At 35.5% G+C, this 26,571-nt stretch overlaps 1 protein-coding gene and 1 pseudogene across 1 annotated transcript; both read right to left on the bottom strand.

Annotated features, from left to right (window-relative positions):
- Positions 1 to 13,970: 13,970 nt before the first annotated feature.
- Positions 13,971 to 15,339, bottom strand: LOC105521538 (annotated as a pseudogene).
- A 4,563-nt stretch (positions 15,340 to 19,902) lies between these two features.
- On the bottom strand, positions 19,903 to 20,868 carry LOC105521537 (olfactory receptor 2AK2). The gene has a single exon (XM_011955763.1). It carries the CDS (start codon positions 20,866 to 20,868, stop codon positions 19,903 to 19,905), a length of 966 nt encoding a protein of 321 aa, XP_011811153.1.
- Between the last annotated feature and the right edge of the window lie 5,703 nt (positions 20,869 to 26,571).

Raw genomic sequence — 26,571 nt, 5'->3', positions numbered from 1 at the left:
TTGCATATGACATAATTATATATGTAGAAAACTTAGGATAAGTAATAAACAAAATCAGGAAAATTATGGGATGCAACATCAACAACAGACAAAACCTGTTGTACTTCTATACACTAACAATAAACAATCTGAAAATTGCACTCTGATTTTATTAACAATAGTATCAAAAACAAATGAAACATTTAGAATAAACCAAATCAAGGAGGTGAAAACTTTACACATTGAAAATGGGAAAATGCTGATTAGAGTGATTAAAGACACAAATAAATGGAAATGCATCCTACATATTTATTTATTGGAAGGCTAATACTGTTAAGATGTCAACAATACCCAAAGTCACCCATTGGTGTGCTGTATTCAAGAGACATATCTCATGTGCAAAAATGCACATAGACTCAAAGGGATAGAGGAAAATTTACCAAGAAAATGGAAAGAAAGAAAAAGCAGGGGTAGCAATCCTAGTTTCTGACAAAATAGACTTCAAACCAACAAAGATCAAAAAAGACAAAGAAGGGCATTAGGTAATGTTAAATTCAACAAGAAGAACTAGTTCAATTCAACAAGAAGAACTAACCATTTTAAATGTATATGCACCCAATCCAGGAGCACCCAGATTCATAAAATAAGTTCCTAGAGACATACAAAGAGACTTAGACCCCCACACAATAATAGTGGGAGACTTTAATACCCCACTGTCACTATTAGATCTTGAGACAGAGAATTAACAAAGATATTCAGCTCTAGTTCAGCTTGAACTCAGCTCTAGACAAAGTGGACCTGATAGATATCTATAGAACTCTTCATCCAAAAACAATATACATTTTTTCACCACCATAAGGCACTTATTCCAAAACTGATCACATAATTGGAAGTAAAACACTCCTCAGCAAACACAAAATAAATGAAACCATAACAAATAGTCTCTCAGACCACAGCCCAATCACATTAGAACTCAAGATTAAAATCTTCCCCAAAACCACACAACTACACGGAAACTGAACAACCCGCTCCTGAGTGACTCCTGGGTAAATGATAAAATTAAAGCGAAATCTAGAAGTTCTTTGAAACCAATGAAAACAAAGAGACAACTTATCAGAATCTCTGGGATGCAGCTAAATCAGTATTAAAGGGAAATTTATAGCACTAAATACCCACAGCAAAAAGCTAAAAAGATCTCAAATCGACACCCTAACATCACAACTAAAAGAACTGGAGAACCAAGAGCAAACAAACCCCAGAGCTAGCAAAAGACACGAAATAACAAAGATCAGAGAGAAATTGAAGGAGATGGAGGCACAAAAAAACCCTTCAAAAACTTAATAAATCCAGGAGCTGGTTTTTGAAAAAAAAAAATCAATAAAATAGACCATTAGCAAGACAAATACAGAAGAAAATAGATAATACTCAAATAAACACAATCAGAAACCATAAGGGAAATATCACTGTTGATCCCACAGAAATACAATCATCAGAGAATACTAATATTAATTATTCTATTATAAAGGTACATGCACGTGTATCTTCATTGCAGCACTATGCTCAATAAAAAAGATGTGGAATCAACACAAATGCCCATTAATGATAGACTGGATAAAGACATTGTGGTACATATACACCATGGAACACTGTGCAGCCATACAAAGGAACAAGATCATGTCCTTTGCAGGGACATGGATGAAGCTGGAAGCCATTATCCTCAGCAAACTAATGCAAGAACAGAAAACCAAACACTGCATGTTCTCACTTGTAAGTGGGTGCTAAACAATAAGAAGACATTGACATAGGGAAGAGAACCACACTTACTGGGGCCTGTTGGGGGAGGACAGTTTTGGGGAGAGCATTAGGGAAAAGAGCTAAGGCATGCTGGGCCTAATAAATAGGTGAGGAATTAATAAGTGCAGCAAACCACCATGCCACACGGTTACCTATGTAACAAAACTGCACATCCGCACATGTACCCTGAAACTTCAAAATAAACAATAAAATAATTGTGAAAATAATAATAAAGCATACAAAGCAAAAAAAAAAAAAAGATTCAATGGAGTCTCCATCAAAATTCGAATAAATATTTTTTCTCACAAACGGAAAGCCCATCCCGAAATTTATATGAATATTAAAGGATGCTCAACAGTCAAAAAATTTTGACTCTTTTTGAAAAAGAACAAAATTTAAAGACTCATACTTTCTGATTTTAAAACTTACTCAAAGCTATAGTCATCAAAACAATGTGGCACTGGCACTAAAGCCAGACATATAGCCCAACAGAGGAAAATAGAGTCAAGAAATAGACTCTCATATACATGGCAACCTTTTTTCAAAAAGGGGACTAAGTCCACTCAGTGGTAAAGGGACAGTCTTTTCAATAAATGGTGTTTGGAAAAGTGGATATCTACACTCAAGATATTGAAATTGGATGTTTACTTTATAATATATAGAAAAATTAAGTCAAAATGAATCAAAAATCTAAATGAAAGAGATAAAATTATAAAAGAATAGCTGGAGGGAAATGTCAAATAATAAAAGTGCTGTGGAAAATGATACAGATGCTTCTCAACTTACAGTGGAGTTTCACCCTGATAAACCCATCACAAGTTGAAAATACTGTTAGTAAAAAGTTAATATCCTTATAAACTCATCATAACATCAAAAGTTGCAAGTCAAACCATCATATGTCCAGGTACTCCTCAAATTACACTGGGGTTACGTTTCTATAAATTCATCATAAAGTCAAAACACATCAAATTATTGTAAATCTGGAACCGTATGTGTAGGAATTCCTCAAAATTTGAACACAGAGTTAGTATACAATCCAATGATTTCAGTTCTGAATGTGTACCCAATAAATAAAAGCAGACACCTGAACAGATATTTTTGGATTTTTTTTTTATTCAGGGAGTACATTTGTGGTTTGTTACATGGTTATATTGTGTGATGCTGAGGTTTGGGCTTCTGTTGAACCCTTCACCGAAATAATGAACATAGTACAAATAAGTAGCTTTTCAACTCTTGCCTCCTCCCTCACTCCCCTCTTTTGGAGTTCCCAGTGTCTACTATTCCCATCTTTATGTCTATGTGTACCCAATGTTTAGCTCCCACTTATACCTGAGAACATGTAGCATTTGTCATTCTGTTTTTGCATCAAACAAATATTTCTGTGTCAATGTTTATAGCAACATTATTCACAATAGCCCAAAGGCAAAAAGAAAGTGTTCATCTAAAAAAGAATCAATAAAAATGTATGTATATATAGTTTTAAAGAGAGAAGACATTTTGACACATGCTACAACATGGATGAACCTTGAATATATTATGCTAAGTGAAATAAGTCCGTCACAAAAAGACAAATATTGTATGAACTCACGTACAAAGTACCCAGAGTAGTCAAATTCATAGAGAGAGGAAGTGGAATGGTGGACCCCAGGGAATCGGGGAAAGGAGAGAAGGAGAGTAATTGTTTAACAAGAATGAAGTGTTAGTTGGAGACAATGAAACTGTTTTGGATATGCATGATAGGGATGACTGCGCAACAATATAAATGTACTTAATGACACAGAACTCTACACTTAAAATGGTTAAAATGGTGTTTCTCTTATGTATATTTACCCTAATAAAAATCATTTAAATGCACTGAAGCTATTCCAATTTAATTTTCAAATATATTTATTTTTAAATCCTGGCAGGTTTCTGCTCTCTGCAGAGCAATTTATTTTCAGTTACTTTATGACCTCTGGCAATTTTTAAAAGAAAATTTAGAAGAGCAAATTATTTTCATAAATGTCATTAATAATAAGAGATTGAGATTAAGACTAATCCAATATTATATAATTTATATTACTAGTTTAATTATTGGCAAATAGAACATGTAGTATTTGAAATAACTAACACAACTAACAATCCAAACATCTCTAACATTTGTATTTCACATAGGGCTCTCTATGACAAACTCTCCAGGAGATAGTTAACACTACCCTAATTTTAAAGAGAGGAAAAAAGAACATAGAACAGCATAATAAATGGCACATCAGGTCTAATATTTAATACCATGTTTTATGACTGCCAATGTAGTATCTTTTTTATTGCCCATGTTCCAGGGTTCCAATATTCTAATATCCTATTATATCATATTCTTTAATAAAATTAGAGCCTGGTTCCTGATAGGAAAGCAGCCTCAGTCATTATATTCCTGCTTCAATAAACAGGACATTTTTTCTCAGGTAAAAAGAAATCCAAATGGATTATTTATGTCTCTTTTTTTTTAATCCACAGAAATAGTGATAAGGAAGGTATTTTAGCCTACTAAGAAACATCTTCACCTGCTTTTACTTTTTTTTTCACTAAAAATTCTGTATGCAGGCATCAGCATTAGTGACATAATACACAGGAGGAAAGAACAAGCAGAAAAAGTTCCAGTCATTATTTCAGAGTGAGCAGGCCCCACAAACCTTAAACCTGAACTATGTCTCACATGAAAGGAAGGAGGGAGGCATGAACTTTCACGGACTGTTCACACACTGGCACCTGGAATGTGACAGGATTCGTTCCGTGATTCTAATGGATTTAATCAAAGTAACTCTTCAGATTGGTATCATCATTGATAATTTATAGATGACAAAACTCAAGATTCAGGGATTTTCAGTAAACTTCTCTAGACCCACAAACACAGACACACACATACGTATCTATGCATATGTGTGACACATATATAAAACATATATTAATATAGACCTTTTAAAACTGTGTGGTCTAGTTTATCCCTCAAAAATTTTTGGCAGTAAATCTGAAATAAGGGTGGCTCACTTTTTAGTCACCCCAAAAAATTAAAAAGTAATTAAATTTATTAATATAAAACTCCATATATGTGGTAAATAACTGAGAAAAATTTTACAAACAACAAATAGAATTATTTTAATGATTAAAATTTACTCCTTACAAATCTTCTTCTGTTTCCTTGTGTCACCTGGTTTTACTGTACTTTCACTTGACCTGGCAACAATTACATATCTTCACAGAAAAATGGTCTCTCAGAAACTCTAAATGAAAGACGTTTTCTATCTTGTTTCCAATGCAAAAGTTTCCCTACTGGAGGAATTCACTTACAAGAAAAACCCATGTAATCTGTGTAAATCCAACTGGGTATGTACATATTCAACACAATAATTAAAACTCTCCAAATGGTGCCCAAGTTTCAAATGAATTACATATTACTATCTTTTGAAGTCTAAATGTATCATTGCATTGCATAGATCTCTTTTTCCTATCTTTCGATTTAGAGTTGAAAATGAGTTAATGAAAATAGCCTAATTTTGTGATTCATACATTCACAGAAGACAAAGATTTTTCAACTATAGTCTCATTATTAAAAGGAAGAATAATTGAATCACAGAGATTTGAAGAGAGTTACTCACGACTGTGCAGTGACCTAGGACAGAGTCGGGAACCAAGGAGGACGGTCCTCTTGAGTCCAGATTCTGCCACTTTCCACTGAGGCACAGATTTACTAAACTTACACTTTTGTCAGTTTTGATCAAAACTATTCTTGAAGAAAAATCACTATTCACCACAATATAAGGCTGCTCTGCTTAAACTTCATCAGAACATTGGCATAGGTGCAGAAAAAATCTGGATTTACCAAAAAAAAAAAAAAAAAATGCTGGGGAGGCAGGGGCACAAATTGACTATGCGGGAACTTTTATAAGAAATCAGATTGAACTTTGAAAAGTCACCAAAACTCAAGACATTATTTACAGGGTTTTGCAGAAATCTGGATTACTTCCTCCTTCTGAAGCCATATCTGAAATATACTAAAGTTCTGAACCTCTGAAACTTCCAGAAACTGATCTCCGTTACTTACATGTAGGGCTGGGAAATGGCAAAACAGGCATTTCATTAGAAAGACTGGATTCACATAAGGGAAAATAGCAAGTAAGAAGCAGGATTATAAAGATTATAATGAGCATCATACAATCACTCATCACTCATGGCAAAATAACCAAACCAAACTAAAACAAAACACTGACCAAGTAGGAACGAGGGAAATGCTGCCTCCTACAATAATTAGTGTGAATGTGGGTTCTTTCATTTCAGCATGTTCTAATATAATTTATCCCTATCTCTTCCATTGACCATCATTTCCCTTTGCGTCCAGGTAACACATTTATGAATTAGCTGCAAAACCACTTTTGGTTGTCTGAATTTCATACTCCAAGATTTCTGCTGAATGATGTTAGAGAAAGTACAGTCACTAGTGCTGAAATTCACCTAAATTCCATGTCTGAAACAAAGTTCTCTTAAGCACTTGTCACAATCCCTTCTTCCCTGTGATCAATACAAATTTTAAAATACAATTACAAGTAGTACCTTTATTGTTTCCTCATTTCCAAACACTCACTGCCTTGCTTAGCTGACAGCAGTCCTACAGTCATCATAGGAACAAAGTCATTCTTCTGAGTAAGTGTTAAAAATACTTTTTAAGAAATGTATATATTCATTTTGCATCCTTACACATGAGATTTCAGAGACCTTCATGGGGATTCAGTAGCGACCATGATTCCACTCCTTCTTTACCTGGAGAATGAGATTAACAGTTGTTTTGCTGGTATTCACTGGGGACTGTCCACTGAGACTTTGGACATTCTAGGCTGAGTCACTAATAACAGAGGATGGCCTTAGTCCAAGGTTCAGAAATGAGTTCTGATCATGTGTTTAGATGTTTCAAGGCATGTCAAGGGTAAACTCAGTGGAGAAATATCTATTTATTTATTCACATTATGTCTATGTTATTGTGTTTCCAAACTTTATGAAAACCTATAGTTTGAATGTTGTTATTCAGGCATTCACAGTAACAATGAGTGTGCATAGATTAATTTCTTTCTGATTTTGATTTAATTGGCAATAAGATTTAAACCACTAAAATAGAATGAGGTTAATTTAGTAAAAACACATAAGTAGAAATTATTAAGATATCACATGCCTGTGAGTTATCTTTTAACATATTTTAGGTATCATACATGTTCAAATTGTTTACATTTGGAAATGCTCATTAAGTTATAAAGTGATTTTCTCCTATTAAAACATAATGAAATGATGTTACTACTCTCTGTGGTTATTAATATTTAGAAAATATTTAGTAATTTAAGTTTTATTCAGTAGAGTGATTTAAATATTCTGAAATTTCTTATAGTTTTTACTAAATGAACTAATTGTACAATCTACCTGGGAAATGATATCGGTTCAGTTTTAATTTTGCTGAGTTTTAAAATTATTGTATTTTTTACACACACTTTTTAAATTAATAATATTAATAATTAATACTTTTTGACACATTTTGATATATATTTTGACTCATATTTATTGTGATATATATATATATTAATATGTATAGGCTAGTAACATGAAGCAGTGGGAGTGGAAAAGGAACTAATAAACCTGTAACTGGTTGTGATCAATTAGTTGTAAACACCACTACACTCCGACCAGCTAATCTGATGTACTCATGCATGTATATGTTTTATAATCATCCAGTCACCGTAGTTAGTGCACAGTCCTGGCAAGGACAAATTCCTGAAAGCCAAAGTGTACCGATGTTTCAATATTACTACATTTGAAAAGCTGAAGGATTTTTTTCCTCAAGTTTGAAACCTTGGCTTTTAACATAATAGTAGGTGCCATGTCTAATGCAACCAGGGAACTGTTTTCACATCTTCAAAAGACAAACCTAGTTGTGCTGAAATAGGAAGTAAGAATAGTTGATGTGGGAAGACAGACTTCAAGGGAATTGCTGTAAAAAGAGAGATGTTTAGGTTTACCTGGAAACTACCCTCTAGGGTCACATATGCAAATATGAGGGATATGAGTCAACAACTTCCTCCTGAAATACCCCAGTCTCCTGAGAGTTTTCCGGAAGTAGAAATTGACTATTTCACCCGTCTGCAGTAGAAACCACAAAACTAAGCACAGAGGAGTCCACAACTTAGTTTACTCTGAAAGAAGAGATTAGAACAAGGAATATAAATAAAACTCCAGCCTTCTGGAGAGACCTTGTTTTACATTTTTACATGCCTGTGTTCAGTCCATTTGAATTATTCATTAAACCACACAGATCTTTAAATGCATAATCATATTTACTTAAAAAGAAGCCCCAATCTATGTCCCAAAGAGACTCCAAGATTTCTGCTGAATTTTGTAACGGAAAGTACAGTCATTAGTGCTAAAACTTCACTTCAATTATTTTTCTGAAATACAGTTTTATTAAGCACTTGCCAGAGTCCCTTCTTCCCTGTGATTAATAAAAATTTAAAAATACAAATACAATTAGTGCTTTTTATTATCTCCTCAATTTCAAACACTCACTGCCTCGGTTAGCTGTCAGCAGTCCTACAGTCATCATATGAACAAAGTCATGTTTCTCAACAAGCTTTCTCAATGTTTTTTAAAGAAATTCCTGAAGGAGGAAGAGAAAGGACGCCTCAAATAAGCCTTCTGGAGAGACCTGTGGATGATGTTTTTAAGGAGTCCGGATGCGTAATGAGCTAAAGTGTGGGGATTGCTGATTGATGGAGAAGTGAGTGGTGAAGTCATGAGACAGGGAGATGAAGATGCTGCATCCTGGACTGAGTCAGTTTCTCAGACAAGCTGGGCAGCCCCACTGGTTCGGTGGACCCACTGCAACTCAGGATCTGGAAAACATTTTATGTAGAAAACTTGAGGTTTCCTAAAATTAAAGATGAAATCTAAAGAAGCAATTAAGGGAAATGAGGACCTTGTGACAGGGGCTGCATGACATTTAAGCAGTAAGCAGTCATATGAAAGTGGGCTACTGGGCAAGCTGGTTTGTGCTTAGTGTAGGCTTCTACTAAAAGTTTATGCTTTTGGTTTAAAACCCAGAATGTCATTTTATTCATTTTGTGAGGATGGTTCCGGGATGACTTGCACCCATGTGTTTGAGACCTGTCTGGGCAACTTATTCCACTTACTTTTAGGCCCAATATATAAGTGAGATCATGTAGTATTTGTGCGTGTGTGTGTATCCGAAAGCCAATCTGATTTGAAGGACAAAAAGAAAGGAAACCAAGACTGGTACTGGGAGGCTACAGTCATAGTAACATAATAATTCCCAGTTTGTACCAGTTTGTGAGACCAAATGGGAATTAATCATGATTGGGATTCTCACTAGGAAAGCTCCATGCCACAAAATCTGAAACATACAGAAACTTGAAGATGCCAAAGAGAACAAGAGACATTCCTGCATCCCTGCCACACATTGTGTTCATTAACGAAATGAAGAGACAGCCTTTGTACACAGCTCTGAGTCATACTCCATCACTAGGTTCTATAGGTACCAATGCTTGTCCATTGGTTTCACAAATTCTTTCATGACAAGGTCTCTCTCTCTCTCTCTCTTTCTTTCTGTCTCTCTCCATTCGGCATCTGTCCAAATAGCACCACAGGAATTTGTTGGTTTAATTGAGGAATCAAGACCAAAACCTATCTACTCTTTTCATCTTCCATGTCTATTTCTCCAAATATCATGCATATAACAAACTTCTTACACATTCCATATCTCCTTTACAATGCGCATGTAAATAAATAAATGAGGGGCATGGTAATGCTGGTTCAGCAGAAAGTCTAGTATCCATTTACCATTCTTTATGTATCTAAACTCTCTTTCGACATGCCTCAGAGAGAAAACCTTTCAATATCTATAATAGAACCCAAATACTTACTCCTCTACCTGACTTATAAGTCTCCAAAATTAACAGCAACAAAAGAAAATTGACAAGCAGGACCTAATTAAATGAAAGAACTTTTGCGCAGCAAAAGAAACTATCAACAGAGGAAACAGCCAACCTACAGGATAGGAAATAATATTTGCAAACTAGGCATCTGACAAAGGTCTAATGCCTAGAATATACAGGGAAGTTCAATAAATCAACAAGCAAAAAACAACCCCATTAAAAAACGCACAAAGTACATAAACAGACACATCTCTGAAGAAGACATACAAGTGGTCAAAAAATACTCAGCATCACTACTCATCACAGAAATGCAAATCAAAACCACAATGAGATACCATTTCATACAAGTCACAATGGCTATTACTAAAAATTCAAAAAAACGCAGATGTTGATGAAGCTGCAGAGAAAAGGAAATTCTCATACGCTGTTGGTGGGAATGTAAATCCGTCCAGCAGCTATGGAAAAGTGTCTGGAGATTTCTCAAAAAATTAAAAAGGATACCATTTGACCCAGCAATTCCAATGCTCAGTGCTATGGAAAAGTGTCTGGAGATTTCTCAAAAAATTAAAAAGGATACCATTTGACCCAGCAATTCCAATGCTCAGTACACACACACACACACACACATATATGCACGTATGCACACACACACACAAACACACACAAAATCAATCTATCAAAAAGACACATGCATTCATATGTTCATTGAACATATGAATTGGATAAAGAAAATATGGTACAAAAACACCATGAAATACTACACAGCTATTAAAAAGAATTGGATCATGCTATTTGCAATCAACCTGGATTAATGGAGCTGGAGGCCATAATTCTAAGTAAATTGACTCAGGAAAGGCAAACCAAATATGGAATATTCTCACTTGCAAGTGGGAACTAATCATTGGCCCACACATGGACATAAATATGGTGACAATAGACACTGCACTGCTAGAGGGTGGGGTGGGATAAAAAAACTACTGATTGGGTACCATGTTCACTACGAGGTGACAGGTTCTAAATCTAAGCAACATGCAATGTTCTCATGTAACAAATCTGCAAATGTACACCCATATCTAAAACAGAAGTTGAAGTAAATCATATCTGCATATAACTTTTAACTTGCCCAGAACCTAACTAATGATAGTGTAATGTTGACAGAAAGCCTTAAAATAACATAGTCAATTAACTCATAGTTTGTATCTTATATGTCTTATATACTGTATTTCTACAGTAGAGTAAGTTAGAAAAAGAAAATCTTAATAAAAATATCATCAGAAAGAGAAAATACATTGACTATTTATTTAGGGAAAGTGGTTTGTCATAAAGGTCTTCATCTTTGTCTTCAAGTTGAGTAGACTGAGGAAGAGGAAGAGGAGGAGACATTGGTTCTGCTGTCTCAGGAGTGGCAGAGGCAGAAGAAAAGTCACAAGTAAGTGGACTTACACAGTTTAAATCTTTGTTGTTCAAGAGTCAACTGCAGGTCAGTCACTCATCACTGTTGTCACTTGGATAATCCAGGGTTTTCTTACTTGCTCATTCTACTTCCTTCTTGCCTCCTCTCCTCAGATATTAAAGAGTTTCTCAGGAATGGCTTCTTCTGGAGAGCAATGGCCTTTCACTCAGAGAATGGACCGAAGCAGATGATAACTTTTATGGAAATAATGCTGACCCTTTTAGGCACATGCATAAGCAGGTATAAAAATAGTTGAGCAGAGGAGCTGACCCCAACCCAAGCTCTATAAACCTGTTGATTTATAAGAAAAGCAAGTAGAACTAAAACTCTGCAGAGAGAATGTTTGTATGAGAATACTAGTGGCTATTCAGGAGGTAAAAATTGAGCGTGTTGTGATGTAACTGGGGAATGGCTCAAATAATCTACTCCACAGTCTATAGACTATAACATCTATAGAATTGGTTATATAGAAACCAGAAACTCTTGTTTTTCTAAAGACAAATTGGTTTCTCCCTCAACATAATTACTTATCCTGAGGTAAACTTATCAATAAATCATTACTTGAGGACAAAGAAGAAGCTATACCCACCAGTTGAGAATAAATAAAATACTATTTTATATTCAATTAGATTCAGTTATCTTAAATAATTTATTCTTTTTGCCTTAATGAGATAAACAACATATTATACAACTATTATGCTGAATGAAATGATTAGACATTTATTATTTTCATTTCTACATGTTAATAAAATGCTATTGCCCACAATTTAATGGAAAACATATGATGTATTTTTTGATAAAAAGAAACACAAACAAAAAGAAAATTCATACCTTGGAATAAGCAATTATAATGCCAAGACTAAATTTTAAAAAATCATCTAGATTAATTTTTGTTCCACACTCTGGGCATGGAATATTATTTTTTTAATTATACTTTAAGTTCTAGGGTACATGTGCACAACGTGTAGTTTTGTTACATATGTATACTTGTGCCATGTTGGTGTGCTGCACCCATTAACTCGTCATTTACATTTGGTGTATTTCCTAATGTTATCCTTACCCCCTCTCCACAATAGGACCTGGTGTGTAATGATCCCCTTCCCCTGTCCAGGTGATCTCATTGTTCAATTCCCACCTATGAGTGAGAACATGCAGTGTTTGGTTTTCTGTTCTTGCCATAGTTTGCTGAGGATGGTTTCCAGCTGCATCCATGTCCCTACAAAGGACACGAACTCATCCTTTTTTATGGCTGCATAGTATTTCATGGAGTATATGTGCCACATTTTCATAATCCAGTCTGTCACTGATGGACATTTGGGTTGATTCCAAGTCTTTGCTATTGTGAATAGTGTGCAATAAACATACGTGTGCATGTGTCTTTATAGCAGCATGATGTATAATCCTTTGGGTATATCCCCAGTAATGGGATGGCTGGTTCAAATGGTATTTCTAGTTCTAGATCCTTGAGGAATCACCACACTGTCTTCCACAATGGTTGAACTAGTTTACAGTCCCTCCAACAGTGTAAAAGTGTTCCTACATGTAAGCACTGTGATACAGTATTAGGCTACTATTGAAAACCAATCTAAAACTTATGAATTGTTTATTTCTTGAATTTTCCATGTAATATTTTCAGATGGCAGTTCATCATAGGTACCTGAAAATGCAAAAACTAAAACAGCAGATAAGAGGTTAACTATTTTATAGAATAGTCAGCCTTTTAAAAAACTTAGTTTTGTTACACTATAAATTATTCATAAAATTTTACAGATCCTAAATAAAAAACTGAACTTACCTATTTATTTTATTTTATTTATTTTTTGAGACAGGGTCTCACTCTGCCTCCCTGGCTGGATTGCAGTGACCTTATCTTAGCTCACCGCAGCCTCAACTTCCCAGGTCAAAGCAATTCACTCGCCTCAGCACTTGGAGATTGAGTTTAATGTGTGTGTGTTCACTTGGGAATGTCCACTGAGACTTGAACATTGTGGGTTAAGTCACTAATAACACAGGCTGGCCTTAATCCAAGGTTGTAAAAGGAATTCTGATCACTTCTTTAAATGTTTCCTGGGGATGTTAAGAATCATTTCAATGGGGAAGGAAACAAATATATTTATTCAGATTCTCCCAATATTGTTATGTCTCAAAGTTTTATGGAATCCTGTATTTTATACGTTGTTATTCAGTAAGTGCATTGTAATAACATGTCTACATATATTAATTTGTTAATTTTGATTTTATTGCCTAGCAATTAAAACATTAAAATGGAATGCAGTAAATTTAAAATACACATATTACCACAAATTCTTAAAATATCATACATATGGGAATCATTTTTAATTTGCTGTACTATTTATTTTCAAATTGTTTTCATTATGTTGCAAATTACTATTGAATTATGAAAACAATTATGTTCTTAAATAAGAATTAAAAGGATAATGTCCCTCATTTTGCAGGGATACAATTTAGAAAATATTCAATGTTGCATTTTTTTCTCATTAAACTTTTTTAATGGGTCTCAAAATTCTGTGACAAAATTTTGGTCATTTGTTTCCATTAAAAAGTACTGATTTTAAAAACTAATAACTTAAAATTGTCACATGCAAAAAAGAAAACCAAAGTGGTCCACAAAACATTCTCCTTTCCTTCTGAAGGTTTTACACTGCATTGTTATCATTAACATCTTTTACTACTAAACTTAAATGGCCAATTGAAACAAATAGTTCTGAGACTGTTCTTCCACCACTGATTAAGACCAGGGTGACAGGTATTAGGGATAATATTCATTTAGCCTTCAGAGCTTTCTGGGCAGACCTGGTGACCTTGCCAGCTCCAGCAGCCTTCTTGTCCACTGCTTTGATGACACACTGCAACTGTCTGTCTCATACCATGAACAGCAAAGCAACCCAGAGGTTGATAGTCTGAGAAGCTCTCAACACACATGGGCTTTCCAGGAGCCATATCAACAATGGCAGCATCACCAGATTTCAAGAATTTAGGGCCATCTTCCAGCTTTTTACCAGAACAGCAATCAATCTTTTCCTTCAGCTCAGCAAACTGGCATGCAATGTGAGCCATGTGGCAATCCAGTACAAGGGTGTAACCAGCACTGATTTGGCCTGGATGGTTCTGGATAATCACCTGAACAGTGATTTGGTGGGTCATTTTTGCTGTCACCAGCAACGTTGCCATGACAAACATCCTTAATGAACACATTCTTGACATTGAAGCCCACATTGTTCCCAGGAAGAGCTTCACTGAGAACTTCATGGTGCATTTCAGCAGATTTCACTTCAGTCGTAACATTGACTGGAGCAAACGTGATCACCATACCAGGTTTGAGAACCCCAGTTTCCACTCGGCCAACAGGAACAGTACCAATATCATCAATGTTGTAGACATCCTGGAGAGACAGGCGCAAGGGCTTGTCAGTTGGACGAGTTGGTGGCAGGATGCAGTCCAGAGCCTCAAACAGTGGTTCCACTGGCATTGTCATCCTTACAGGTGACTTTCCATCCCTCGAACCAAGGCATGTTAGCACTTGTCTCCAGCGTGTTGTCACCATTCCAACCAGAAATTAGCACAAATACTACTATGTCAGGGTTGTAGCCAATTTTCTTAATGTAACTGCTGATTTCCTTAATGATTTCTTCATATCTCTTCTGGCTGTAGGGTGACTCAGTGGAATCCATTTTGTTAACACCAACAATTAGTTATTTCACAACCAGTGTGTAAGCCAGAAGAGCATGGTCTTGGATCTGCCCATTCTGGGAGATACCAGCTTCAAATTCACCAACACTAGCAGCAATAATCAGGACAGCATGGTCAGCCTGAGATGTCCCTATAATCATGTTTTTTATGAAGTCTCTGTGTTCTGGGACATCAATGATAGTCACATAGTACTTGCTGGTCTCAAATTTCCACAATGGTATCAATGGTGATACCATGTTCACACTCAGCTTTCAGTTTATCAAAGATCCAGGCATACTTGAAGGAGTCCTTTCCTATCTCAGCAGCCCCCTTCACAATTTTTTCAGTGGTTCTTTTGTTGATGCCACTGTATTTGCAGATCAGATGGCCAGTAGTGGTGGACTTGCCCAAATCTATGTGTTCAATGACAACAAGGTTGATATGAGTCTTTTGCTTTCCCATTTTGGCTTTTAGGGGCAGTTTTCATGACACCTGTGTTCTGGCAGCAAACCCGTTGTGAAAAACCCAATGTTGCATTTTTTATTGCAGGTAATGCCTTGAATGGTCTTAGACTTCCCATGATACCCAGTACTTGAATTAATGACATGTTTCTCTTGGGACGAGGTCTTACTGGTTCAGTTTATTTTTCTAAGAAATTTTTGCAGTAAAACATATATTACATAAAATTTACCATTATAATAATTTTGGTCTATACCATTCATAACATTAAGAAGGTTCACATTTCTCCTCCTTTTTAATGTTGACAAATAACATTGTACATTTTTATCATGAAGATAAAGTAGATTCCCAGTTTTGTGTCACTGTCAACACCTCCATAGTTTTTCTCTCACCAAACTATATTCTCTCAACCTATTAACTCCCCATTCTCATCTTCTCTCAGTTCTTCTAACCACTATTGCACTTTAAGTCTATTTTAATTGCCTTCTCCAAGTTCCTCTTAAAGGTGGAATCATGCAATATTTGTCCTTTTGCATTTGGCTTATTTCAATTAAAATAATGTTCTTAAGGTTCATCCATGTTGTAGCTTATATCAGAGTTTCATTCCTTTTTAAGGCCAAATAATATTTTATTGTATGCAACATCATACTTTTTTCCATTCATCCCATTCAGACATTTGGATTATTTACATTTTGGCTATTGTGAATAATGCTGCTATGAACATTGGTGTCCAAATATCTGTTTGAGTGCCTGTTCTCAATTATTCTTTGTATATACCTGGAAGTGGGATTGCTGAAACATACAATAATTATTTGTTTAATGTGTAAAGGAACTGCCATACTGATTTTCACAGCAGCACACTATTTTACATTACCATCAGGAATGCACAAAAATTCCAATGTGTTCACATCCTTGTACCACTTGCCAACACTTGTTATTTTCTACCATATACATAAATATATAAAAAATAGGTTTCCTAATGAGTGTGAAAGTTCATCTCATTATGGCTTTGATTTGTATTTTCCTAGTTACTAGTGAACTGATCATCTTGTCATGTGTTCGTTGAGCACTTATATATCTTCTTTGTAGAAATGTGTATTCAAATTCCTTGCCCATTTGAAAAAATTGATTCTTTAGGGGAGACTAGCAAGGTGGCCAAATAGGAACAGCTCCCATCTGCAGCTCCCAGCAAGACAAATGCAGAAGGCAGGTGATTTCTGCATTTCCAACTGAGTGGCACCTGGAACCCCAGCAAGACAGAACCGTTCACTCCCCCAGAAAGGAGACTGAAGTCAGGGAGCCAAGTGTTCTCGCTCAGTGGGTCCCACTCCCATGGAGCACAGCTAAGAAACACTGGCTTGGAATTCTCACTGCCAGCACGGCAGTCTGAAGTCCACCCGGGATGATCAAACTTGTGGGAGGGGAGGGGCATCCGCCATTACTGAGACTTGAGTAGATGGTTTTCCCCTGAGAGTGCTAACTCAACACATTGTGAGAACTCAACATATTGTGGCAAAGCGGCTGTGGCCAGACTGCCTCTCTAGATACCTCCTCACTGGTCAGGGCAGCTCTCAAAGACAGGCAGCAGCCCCAGTCAGCAGCTTATAGATAAAACTCCCACCTCCCTGGGACAGAGGACCTGAGGGAAAGAGCGGCTATGGGTACAGCTTCAGCAGATTTTAACATTCCTACCTGCCATCTCTGAAGAAAGAAGCAGATCCTGACAAGGAGGATTCTCCCAGCACAGCACTGGAATTCTGCTAAGGGACAGACAGCCTCCTTAAGTGGATTCATGACCCCCATGCCTCCCGACTGGAGACACCTCCCAGCAGGGGTCGACAGGCACCTCATACAGAAACCTCATACAGGAGAGCTCTGGCTGACATCAGGATGGTGCCCTGTGGGAAAAAAGCTTGCACAGGAAGGAGCAGGCAGCAATCTTTGCTGTTCTGCAGCCTCCACTGGTGATACCCAGGCAAATGGTCTGGAGTGGACCTCCAGCAAACTGCAGCAGACCTGCAGAAGAATGGCCTGTTAGAAAAAAAAAACTAACAAACAGAAAGCAATACCATGAACATCAACAAAAAGCACCCCCACACTAAAACCGCATCCAAAGGTCATCAGTCTCAAAGATCATAGGTAGATAAATCTAAGAAGATGAGGAAAAACCAGTGCAAATACACTGAAAATTCCAAAAACCAGATTGCTTCTTATCCTCCAAATGATTGCAACTCCTCTCTACCAAGGGCACAAAACTAGATTGAGAATGAGTTTGACAAATTGACAGAAGTAGGTTTCAGAAGATGGGTAATGACAAACTTCTCTGACCTAAAGGTTTATGTTCTAATCCAAACCAAGAAAGCCAAGAACTTTGATAAAAGGTTGTAGGAACTGCTAACTAGAATAATCAGTTTAGAGAGCAACATAAATGACCTGATGCAGCTGAAAAACACAGCATGAGAACTTCGTGAAGCATACACAAGTATCAATAGCCAAATTGATCAAAGGAAGAAAGGATATCAGAGACTAAAGATCAACTTACTGTAATAAGGCATGAAGACAAGATTCAATTAAACAAGAATGAAAAGCAGTGAGCAAAACCTCCAAGAAATATGGGACTATGTGAAAAGACCAAACCTACTATTGATTGGTGTACCTGAAAGTGACGGGGAGAATGGAACCAAGTTGGAAAACATACTTCAGGATATTATCTAGGAGAATTTCCCCAACCAAGAAGGACAGGCCAGCATTCAAATTCAGGAAATACGGAGAACACCACTAAGATACTCCCAGAGAAGAGCAACCCCAAGACACATAATCATCAGATTTTCCAAAGTTGAAATGAAGGAAAAAATGTTTAGGCAGCCAGAGAGAAAGGTCAGGTTGCCCACAAAGAGAAGCCCATCAGACTAAGAGCAGATCCCTCTGCAGAAACCCTATAAATTAGAAGAGAGTGAGGGCCAATATTCAACATTCTTAAAGAAAAGAATTTTCAACCCAGAATTATATATCCAGAGAAACAAAGCTTCATAAGCAAAGGAGAAATAAAATCCTTTCCAGACAAACAAATGCTGAGGGATTTTGTCACCACCGGGCCTGCCTTACAGGAACTCCTGGAGGAAGTACTAAGTATGGAAAGGAAAAACCAGTACCAGCCATTGCAAAAACACACCAAAATAAAAAGACCAACGATACTATGAAGAAACTGCATCAACTAATGGGAAAAATAACGAGCTAGCATCATGATGACAGGATCAAATTAACATATAACAATATTAACCTTAAATGTAAATGAGCAAAATGCCCCCAATTAAAAGACACAGACTGGCAGATTAGATAACAAGGCAAGACCCATTGGTGTGTTGTATTCAGGAGACCCAACTCACATACAAAGACACACATTGATCAGTGAGTTGTTCATGGAGTTCTTAACCACCATAAACTTTGGTCTCAGTCTATATAATGAGGATAACACAATGGCACTTGCTTAAACCATTGAATAATGTTTTTGTGTGTTTATGTTAATTAGAAAAATATGCTTTCTGAGTTTGCGTAGCACTTGGTTACTGAAAAGTGTTTAGGATGTGATGTTGTTACCCTCCTAGTGAACGTCTAAAAGCATAACTAACTAGGGAGCACTCTTGGTTACATAATGCAATAGCACACCATCAATCACTGAAATCACTGAAATCCTGGTTTTCATAATTCTTAGTACTAAATTAAAATGTGTTATTGAAGTAATTATATTTTCAATGTTATTGAAGTATATAGATGGATAAAATAAAATGAAATCATGATAGGAAAACAAATCCAAAGGAAACACATGTTCAGAAAGGTGCACATGGTCTAAGTGAAGAAATTAAAGATTCTTCAGTTGAGTATTACCCACATGGGGAAAGCCGTCCCTGCAATTCAGGGATGAGCAGGTGGTATTGGTTGGGCCTCAGTGTTGCTAGGAGCTGGCCTTGGTGTTCTTCTGTTAAACATACACTATTGCACAAAACATTAAACACGTAGGGAGAAAAATGGCCCACCAAAGAGGACCACGTGTCCTAACCTCTAGCAACTGTGAATATGTCAGCTTCTATGGCAAAGGGAAACTAAGGTGGCAGACGGAATTAAGGTTGCTGATCAGCAGAGATTTCTGTCCGCTTTTATTTTATTTACTCTCACAAGACCAGTACCTGTAACAGTGTCACACACAAAATTAAGGCATTGAAACACCTGAGTACATGAGTACATTCTGCATTTTTCTCTCTATTAACTTTGGTTGTTATATAGATTATCTTGATGTTAAATGTTTGGGTAGATTTTATTTTTATGGTTCACATTTCAGATGTTCAAGAGGGCAAGTCAAAATATTAAAATGCCAGGGTAACACTGGGTTGAAAAGGCTAAATTCTACTGCTTTAGAAGTTAAACAAGTTTGACAAACACTGTTTTTGCGACTTCTATACAGAAAACATTTATTTACATCTTTCCAGATAGTTTTCAGGAATAGCTTTTAATGTTGTTAATGCTCAATCAATACAAGGTTCTGAAGTCATATTTTCTATGGCATATCCATTATCCCAACAGTCTTCTCATTGCCCCTGTGACTTCCTTATTTCGCAGGCTATAGATAAATGGGTTCAGCAGAGGTGTGATAATGGTGTAAAATACTGCCACCACCTTGTCCCGTGTAGGGGAACGCAAGGAGTGTGGCTTTGTGTAGGTAGCGAGAGTGGTTGCATAGAACAGGCTTGCCGCAATCAGGTGGGAGGAACAAGTGGAAACAGCTTTTGCCTGTCCTTTTCCCGAGCTCATCTGGAATACCACAATAAGCACACGAGCATAGGAAGCCAGAATGGCCAGGAATGGTAGCAGCAGAATAGTAAGTCCACTCAGGAGGACTGTATACTCATAATGGGAGGTGTCCTGACACACCAATGACATTAGAGCTGGAATTTCACAGAAAAAGTGGCTAATGAGCCGAGACCTACAGAATGGAAGTTGAAACACATACATTGTATGCATGAAAGCGTTGACAGAACCACTGGCCCATGCACATGCAACTATGAGGCAGCAGATCTTCTTGCTCATAAGTACCGGATAATGTAAAGGATGACAGATAGCTATGTAGCGATCATAAGACATAAAGCCAAGGAGAAGGGCTTCAGTTCCACCAAGGGCCAAGAACACATACGTTTGAATCTCACAGCCCATAAACGTAATGGTCTTACTCTGTGAGAGGAAGTTGACCACCATCTTGGGCACGGTGGTGGAGATGTACATGAGGTCAATGATGGAGAGCTGACTGAGCAGAAAGTACATTGGAGTGTGGAGTCTGGTGTCCAATCGAATGAGGTGGATCAGCATAATATTTCCTGTTAGAGCAACTGTAAAGATGGTGGCAATGACGACAAAGAGAAGAGAGTTTGTCCAGCCATATTGGAAAAGACCAACAAGTAGAAAATCTGTCCCAAAACTTTGATTTTCTGCTTTCATGGCTGAAACCAAAATATCAAAGCAGATGACATCTGAAACGTTCATGTAATAAAGTTGACTGCCCTTTAAGAGAAAGCAAAATGACAATACTAAATACAATAGAATTATCTGGACTGTCTTTAGGATGAATTTATATCTCTCCTATTCATCACACGGAATGTATCCATAGAAAAATTCCCATTTACAAATGATGACATGAAAATAAGTGTGTTTACTGACTGCAGGATAAAATATAAAATGAAAATAAAATAGAGTATTTAGATTATTTGTCTGAACAAGTTATGTTTCTCCTTTGTAAATATATTCAAGATGATAGACAAGCTGTGTTTACCTGTTAAAAATCACTCACTGACTCAATTTTCTCATATATGTGACATGACAGAATTAGTCAAATATATAATTTCAAGGATTCTTTACTTCATTTCTCTTTTGATTACATTGATTATAAACAAGAATATATAAATATAAATACTATATAAAAGTAGTAACATTTACATAGTAAATGTTATTTTACTTGTTCAGACAAATAATCTAAATGTAGTAACATTTACATAGTAAATGTTATTTTACTATATAAATGCTATTACATGGTCTAAGTGAAGAACGTAAAGATTCACGTGGGGTGAATTACAGCGCTATCACAGATCTTATGATTTAACTAGTATTTATCTATTTCTGTGAATGTAGACACAATTTTATAAACTTGGGGGAAAAGGTAAACCAAATATTAGGAAGAGCTTGAGAATGAATCACTGAAATATAAAAATATTTATTATTCTTTGACTCAAGCAGCATGTAATGAATGGTTAATGAGCACAATACAGTGATAATCTCTGGAACTCATAATATATTTAGACTGAAAAGCTTGGTTGTGTTAGTTGCTGAAAGTATTACATAAAGCTGACTTTATAAGTTATAGTTATACAAAACTAGTAATATTCAATTGTCTTTCTTTTGTACTAGTCTAAAATATTGTCACATTACTAATTACAATTACTCAATGATATTTAAACAATATTTTAATATTATTATACAAAAAAGCTTGTATTTCTAAAAATGTATACAATAAAAAATATGAAAAGTCACCAAATTTACATAAAAAATATGATCAGATGGTAATTCTTGGTAAAACAATTCATAAAAATTTAACCTAAATTTTAACGTTATATATTTCAGATTATGACATAATTATTTTAATAAAATCTAGAAAGAAGAGATCTAACTCAAAACAAGAGTAAAAATTATTTACAAAAATGTAACAGGGAGGAAATAAAACAATAAGATTTTACAGAGGTAAATGAAGAAAATATTGGTTATAATTGAGTATGATAAAGAAACAGGAGAGAAAGAATATTATAGCTACAATGAAATTTATATAATAAAATAAATTACTATACAAAATATAGTAACATATCTCATATAATGTATATTATCAATCATTTGTACAGGGTAAGAAAATTGAATAACAAATAAAAATAAGAAAATGAGCAACAGTTTTGGAACTATTGGAATGATCATTTCATCATACGATGACTATTTTTCAAATTTATTACTACTTACTTCTCCAAAAATTACATGTAGAAAATAATTGATTTTAACTGGAACACACAGAAAATTCTTAGAGCAATAAAGTGAATTATTTACTGTCTTATATATAAAGGCTCTACCACATGGGGAAAAAAGACCTGACTGCATAACCTGGAAATAGATATAAATAGGTGATGCATAAAAAGGAAAATAGAAGGTTTAAAATAGGGTAATTATCTATCTAAGCCTAAATCAATGTCATGTGGATAAAACAACCTTATTAAGTTATTTTTTAAAAGGTCAAGACTGTAGTCCAATGTACAATAATATATTTTTGGTGACACATGGTTGAATTTTTTAAGATTTTTTTTTTACCATAAACTTATCATTTCCATACATTTTAGACTAGCAGTTTTATTACTGGAATTTTACTACAGTAATATACAAAATAATCTTTGGTACAAACATATATTACATGTTGAAGATGATACCTTTTCTAAAAACAATTTAGAATTATGAATGCATGATAAATTTTTTAAATGACTAATCTGATGACATGTCACATATTCAAAAAGTAGTTATGAAAACTGGATAAACAGAAATTTTACACACAAATACAAACACATAAATGCAAAAATAAACAGTTATAGTATCTATTGATCATAATTCACTCAAAGATGCTTCATGATTGGAAATACCAACAAAAACTCCAAAACAGAAACACACTGGGGTTTGGATGTTGCAAATCTTACTTTGCTATGAAGCAGGTCATGGGTTTCACTAAACTTCTGGAATAAATACTGGCCTCCATTCCATCTTCCTCAGCCAAGCAAAAGACTACACAGCATGCTACTCTTAATCTCTTCCTAAATTGAGTTGTAAGTAAAATTCTATGTTGACTGCAGCACCTTTCTGACAGTAGGCCCCAATGAACCAAGCTTAATTAGATTCTTTACACGAGTCAACTTGCTGAGAGTGTGTGGTTGAGAGGTATTAAATCAGAAACATTAATCGCACTCAACTACCCACCAATTCTTGCATACATTAAAGACACTTTAAAAATCTATGAGATTTAAAAATATATATTTGTTATTCTCTTCATTTAATTTTAATTAAACAGAATCCTTAAGCTGCTTGTTAAGTATATTGGAAGATTTTCTAATCAAATTTTCTCCCACCTCTAATTACAAAACATAATCCTCTGGTAAGCATCACCAACATGAAATGCTACAAGATTCTCTTCGTAATGCTGAAGACCAAGGCTATAGCAAATATAATGTTGTATAAATGTAAATATTTCACCTGATAGGTGAGAGAAATGTGCTAAGATGAGCACAGAAGCACCTAAAACACATCTAGAGTTTCCTTAGTCCTGAGAAATAATTTCCCACCTCCCAAGCTCCTCGCCCAATATCAAATATTACTTTCTTTTTTTTTTTTTCTTTAAGACAGTGTCCTACTTTATCGCCCAGGCAGGGGTGCAATGGCATGATCTTGGCTCACTGCAACCTCTGCCTCTCCATTCAAGCGATTTTCCTGCTTCAGGCTCCCAAGTAGCTGGACTTTCAGGCATGTGCCACCACACTTGACTAATTTTTGTATTTTTAGCAGACATGGGTTTCACCATGTTAGCCAAGCTGGTCTTGAACTCCTGACCTCAAGCAACCACCCGCTTTGGACCCCCATAGTGCTGGAATTACAGGCCTGAGCCAACATGCCCTTTCTTTATTTAGATGAAATCCCAAATAAAAATTTCAATTGAAATTAATGTAAAAGAAATCTATTAAGTATGACATAATTTATGATACTATATTCACCAATATATTCGACAAATTGCAATTTCCAACCTCAAAAGCATATAATTATAATGCAGCCCACTCCATTAGGTAATAGCTTGGACCTTCAGTGTGAGTTAAGCAACTTAAAATAACATCCATTGAAAGTGTGTTCTAAACCAATGCCAGTCCTTCAGCAGGCAGACAGGAGGCAAGGTTGTCATTTCTGCTGATCATGACGGATTTGAGAACTAGTTTACTATTATTACAGCCATAAACTGAAAGCCACACATTTTCACCCAAATAATTTTTGAAATATGCAATTTAATTCATTGTTGGTTTCATCATAATGTAGCCTCTTGTCATTCTTATCATCATCTACATATATTTTGGCATCATTGACCTCCACATTTACCTTGAAGTTTGAATTCTGCTTTTATAAAAACTCTGTCTATAGAACAATTGAAAGATGTTAGGTAACTCATGACAGGAGATGAGAACCAGGGAAATTTGCAGAAATAGAAGCCATGGATATGCAAATACGTTATCTCCTTAATACTAACAGGCAATAACAACATAAATTTCTAAGTGTCAATAACAACCATGTATGCTAGGGGCATACAACTTATGAAGTATTTTTTTTTATAGAACTGAATAAAAATTTCACCACACATTGTGTTTTTGAAATATTTTACCTAATTTTAAACTTTCAGCATTCCAAAAATATTGTTGACTATAATTACATACTGAACATGATGTTAAAATTGGAGGCTAAAGTAAGGAAGAGATGTTTCCTACCTCCATTAAGACCACAGAGATCCTTCCAGTTGTGTTCTCTCAGGTGGGGGATGTGCCGAACTCACCCACACTTGCCCACAGCTCTGCACCAACATGCCCCAGCCCCTTCATCCTGGTAAGGCGGAGATTGTTTAAATTCAGTATCAGACCAAATACATCTCAAGTACATACCTTGAGATTCTTTTTGCAGACATTAATTAATATCTGGATAATCTATGCAGCCAATAATATAATTAATTCTATATAATTATTTAAATAAAATACATACCTTTAAATATATCTCTGAATCAAGTTACAGTAAATTTGTCAAGGGACTACAAATTCTTCTGATTTACCTCAGTAATTAGTTGGCTAACCAGCGATTTGATAGCTAGGTGACTGCCACCATGAGTAAGCCTTACTGCCTCCAACAAGCCACGGCTTTGACACTGACAAAGGCTGGCCTTGAAAGCATTTTTTCCTCTAGGTAAAAGACATATAGACCAGGCGCAGTGGCTCACACCTGTAATCCCAGCACTTTGGGAGGCTGGGGTGGGTGGATCAGGAGGTCAGGAGTTCGAGGCCAGCCTGGCCAATATGGTGAAACTAAAAATACAAAATTACTAAAAATACAAAAATTAGCCAGGCATGGTGGCACGCACCTGTAATCCCAGCTACTCAGGAGGCTGAAGCAGAAGAATCGCTTGAACCAGGAGGCAGATGTTGCAGTGAGCCAAAATCACACCACTACACTCCAGCCTGGGAGACAGAGCGAGACTCTGCCAAAAGAAAAACATATATATATATATAGATTGTCTTTTATTTTGTAATTAATTTTAAAATGATTTCAATTTTAGTTTATGTAGCCTCTTTCATAGAGATGAATCTCATTCTTCCAGGATTTTTTCCCAGAAAGAAATATATATATATATTTTTAAGTAACAGGAGATGTATCTGAATAGATCTGCAAAATTAACTATAAGAAGCATTCTCTGCCACCACAGTTGGAGGTAGTAGTTAGAAAATCAGAGCATCAGAGCAATTCCTTTTTTTATTTACTTTTAAATAAAATTATATTATTTATCTATTATATATATCAAAAAGAAACAGAAGCAGAATGACATATATTCTAAATAATCAAGCTATTTAATGTGACAGTTCTGAAAAAGAAGTCCTATACTTTTAAAATTTCTAATCTGAAAAACATTTTAGAAATTGTTATACTGAATTTGTAAGATGGTCTTTTTTTTTCTTTTTACCTCAGACAGTAAGCCTTTGTTCATTTAGCATAGGAAATTCAGAGGAAAGCAGAATTTAAACAAAAAAGTCATCATTTTTTTATCCTATATAAGGCTGCTAATGTCTACATTTAAATGGGTTAACTGCCTAATCAAGGTTGACCTTCATATTCTTTGTCTAAGAGACCTTCTGGGAAAACTTGGTCTCCAATCCACAATTAAGCACATATTAGAACTGGTGTCTTTAATTCCAAAAAAGAAGATAAAATTGAGTTCAGGATGAATGCTCAAAATATATTTGTTTAATTGATAAACAATCAGGATATTTTTAACTGAGGTTTTTAAAAATTTTTTTATTCTATTTTACATTTAAGATATACATATAGATTAGGTTCTGCATAGTTAACCAACTGATACAAAATTTTTCTGCA

The sequence above is a fragment of the Colobus angolensis genome, unplaced genomic scaffold, assembly GCF_000951035.1.
Source record: "Colobus angolensis palliatus isolate OR3802 unplaced genomic scaffold, Cang.pa_1.0 Scaffold40, whole genome shotgun sequence".
In the NCBI taxonomy this organism is placed as follows: domain Eukaryota; kingdom Metazoa; phylum Chordata; class Mammalia; order Primates; family Cercopithecidae; genus Colobus; species Colobus angolensis.
The sequence above is the reverse complement of the archived record's forward strand: the minus strand, read 5'-3'. Positions and strand labels throughout refer to the sequence as shown.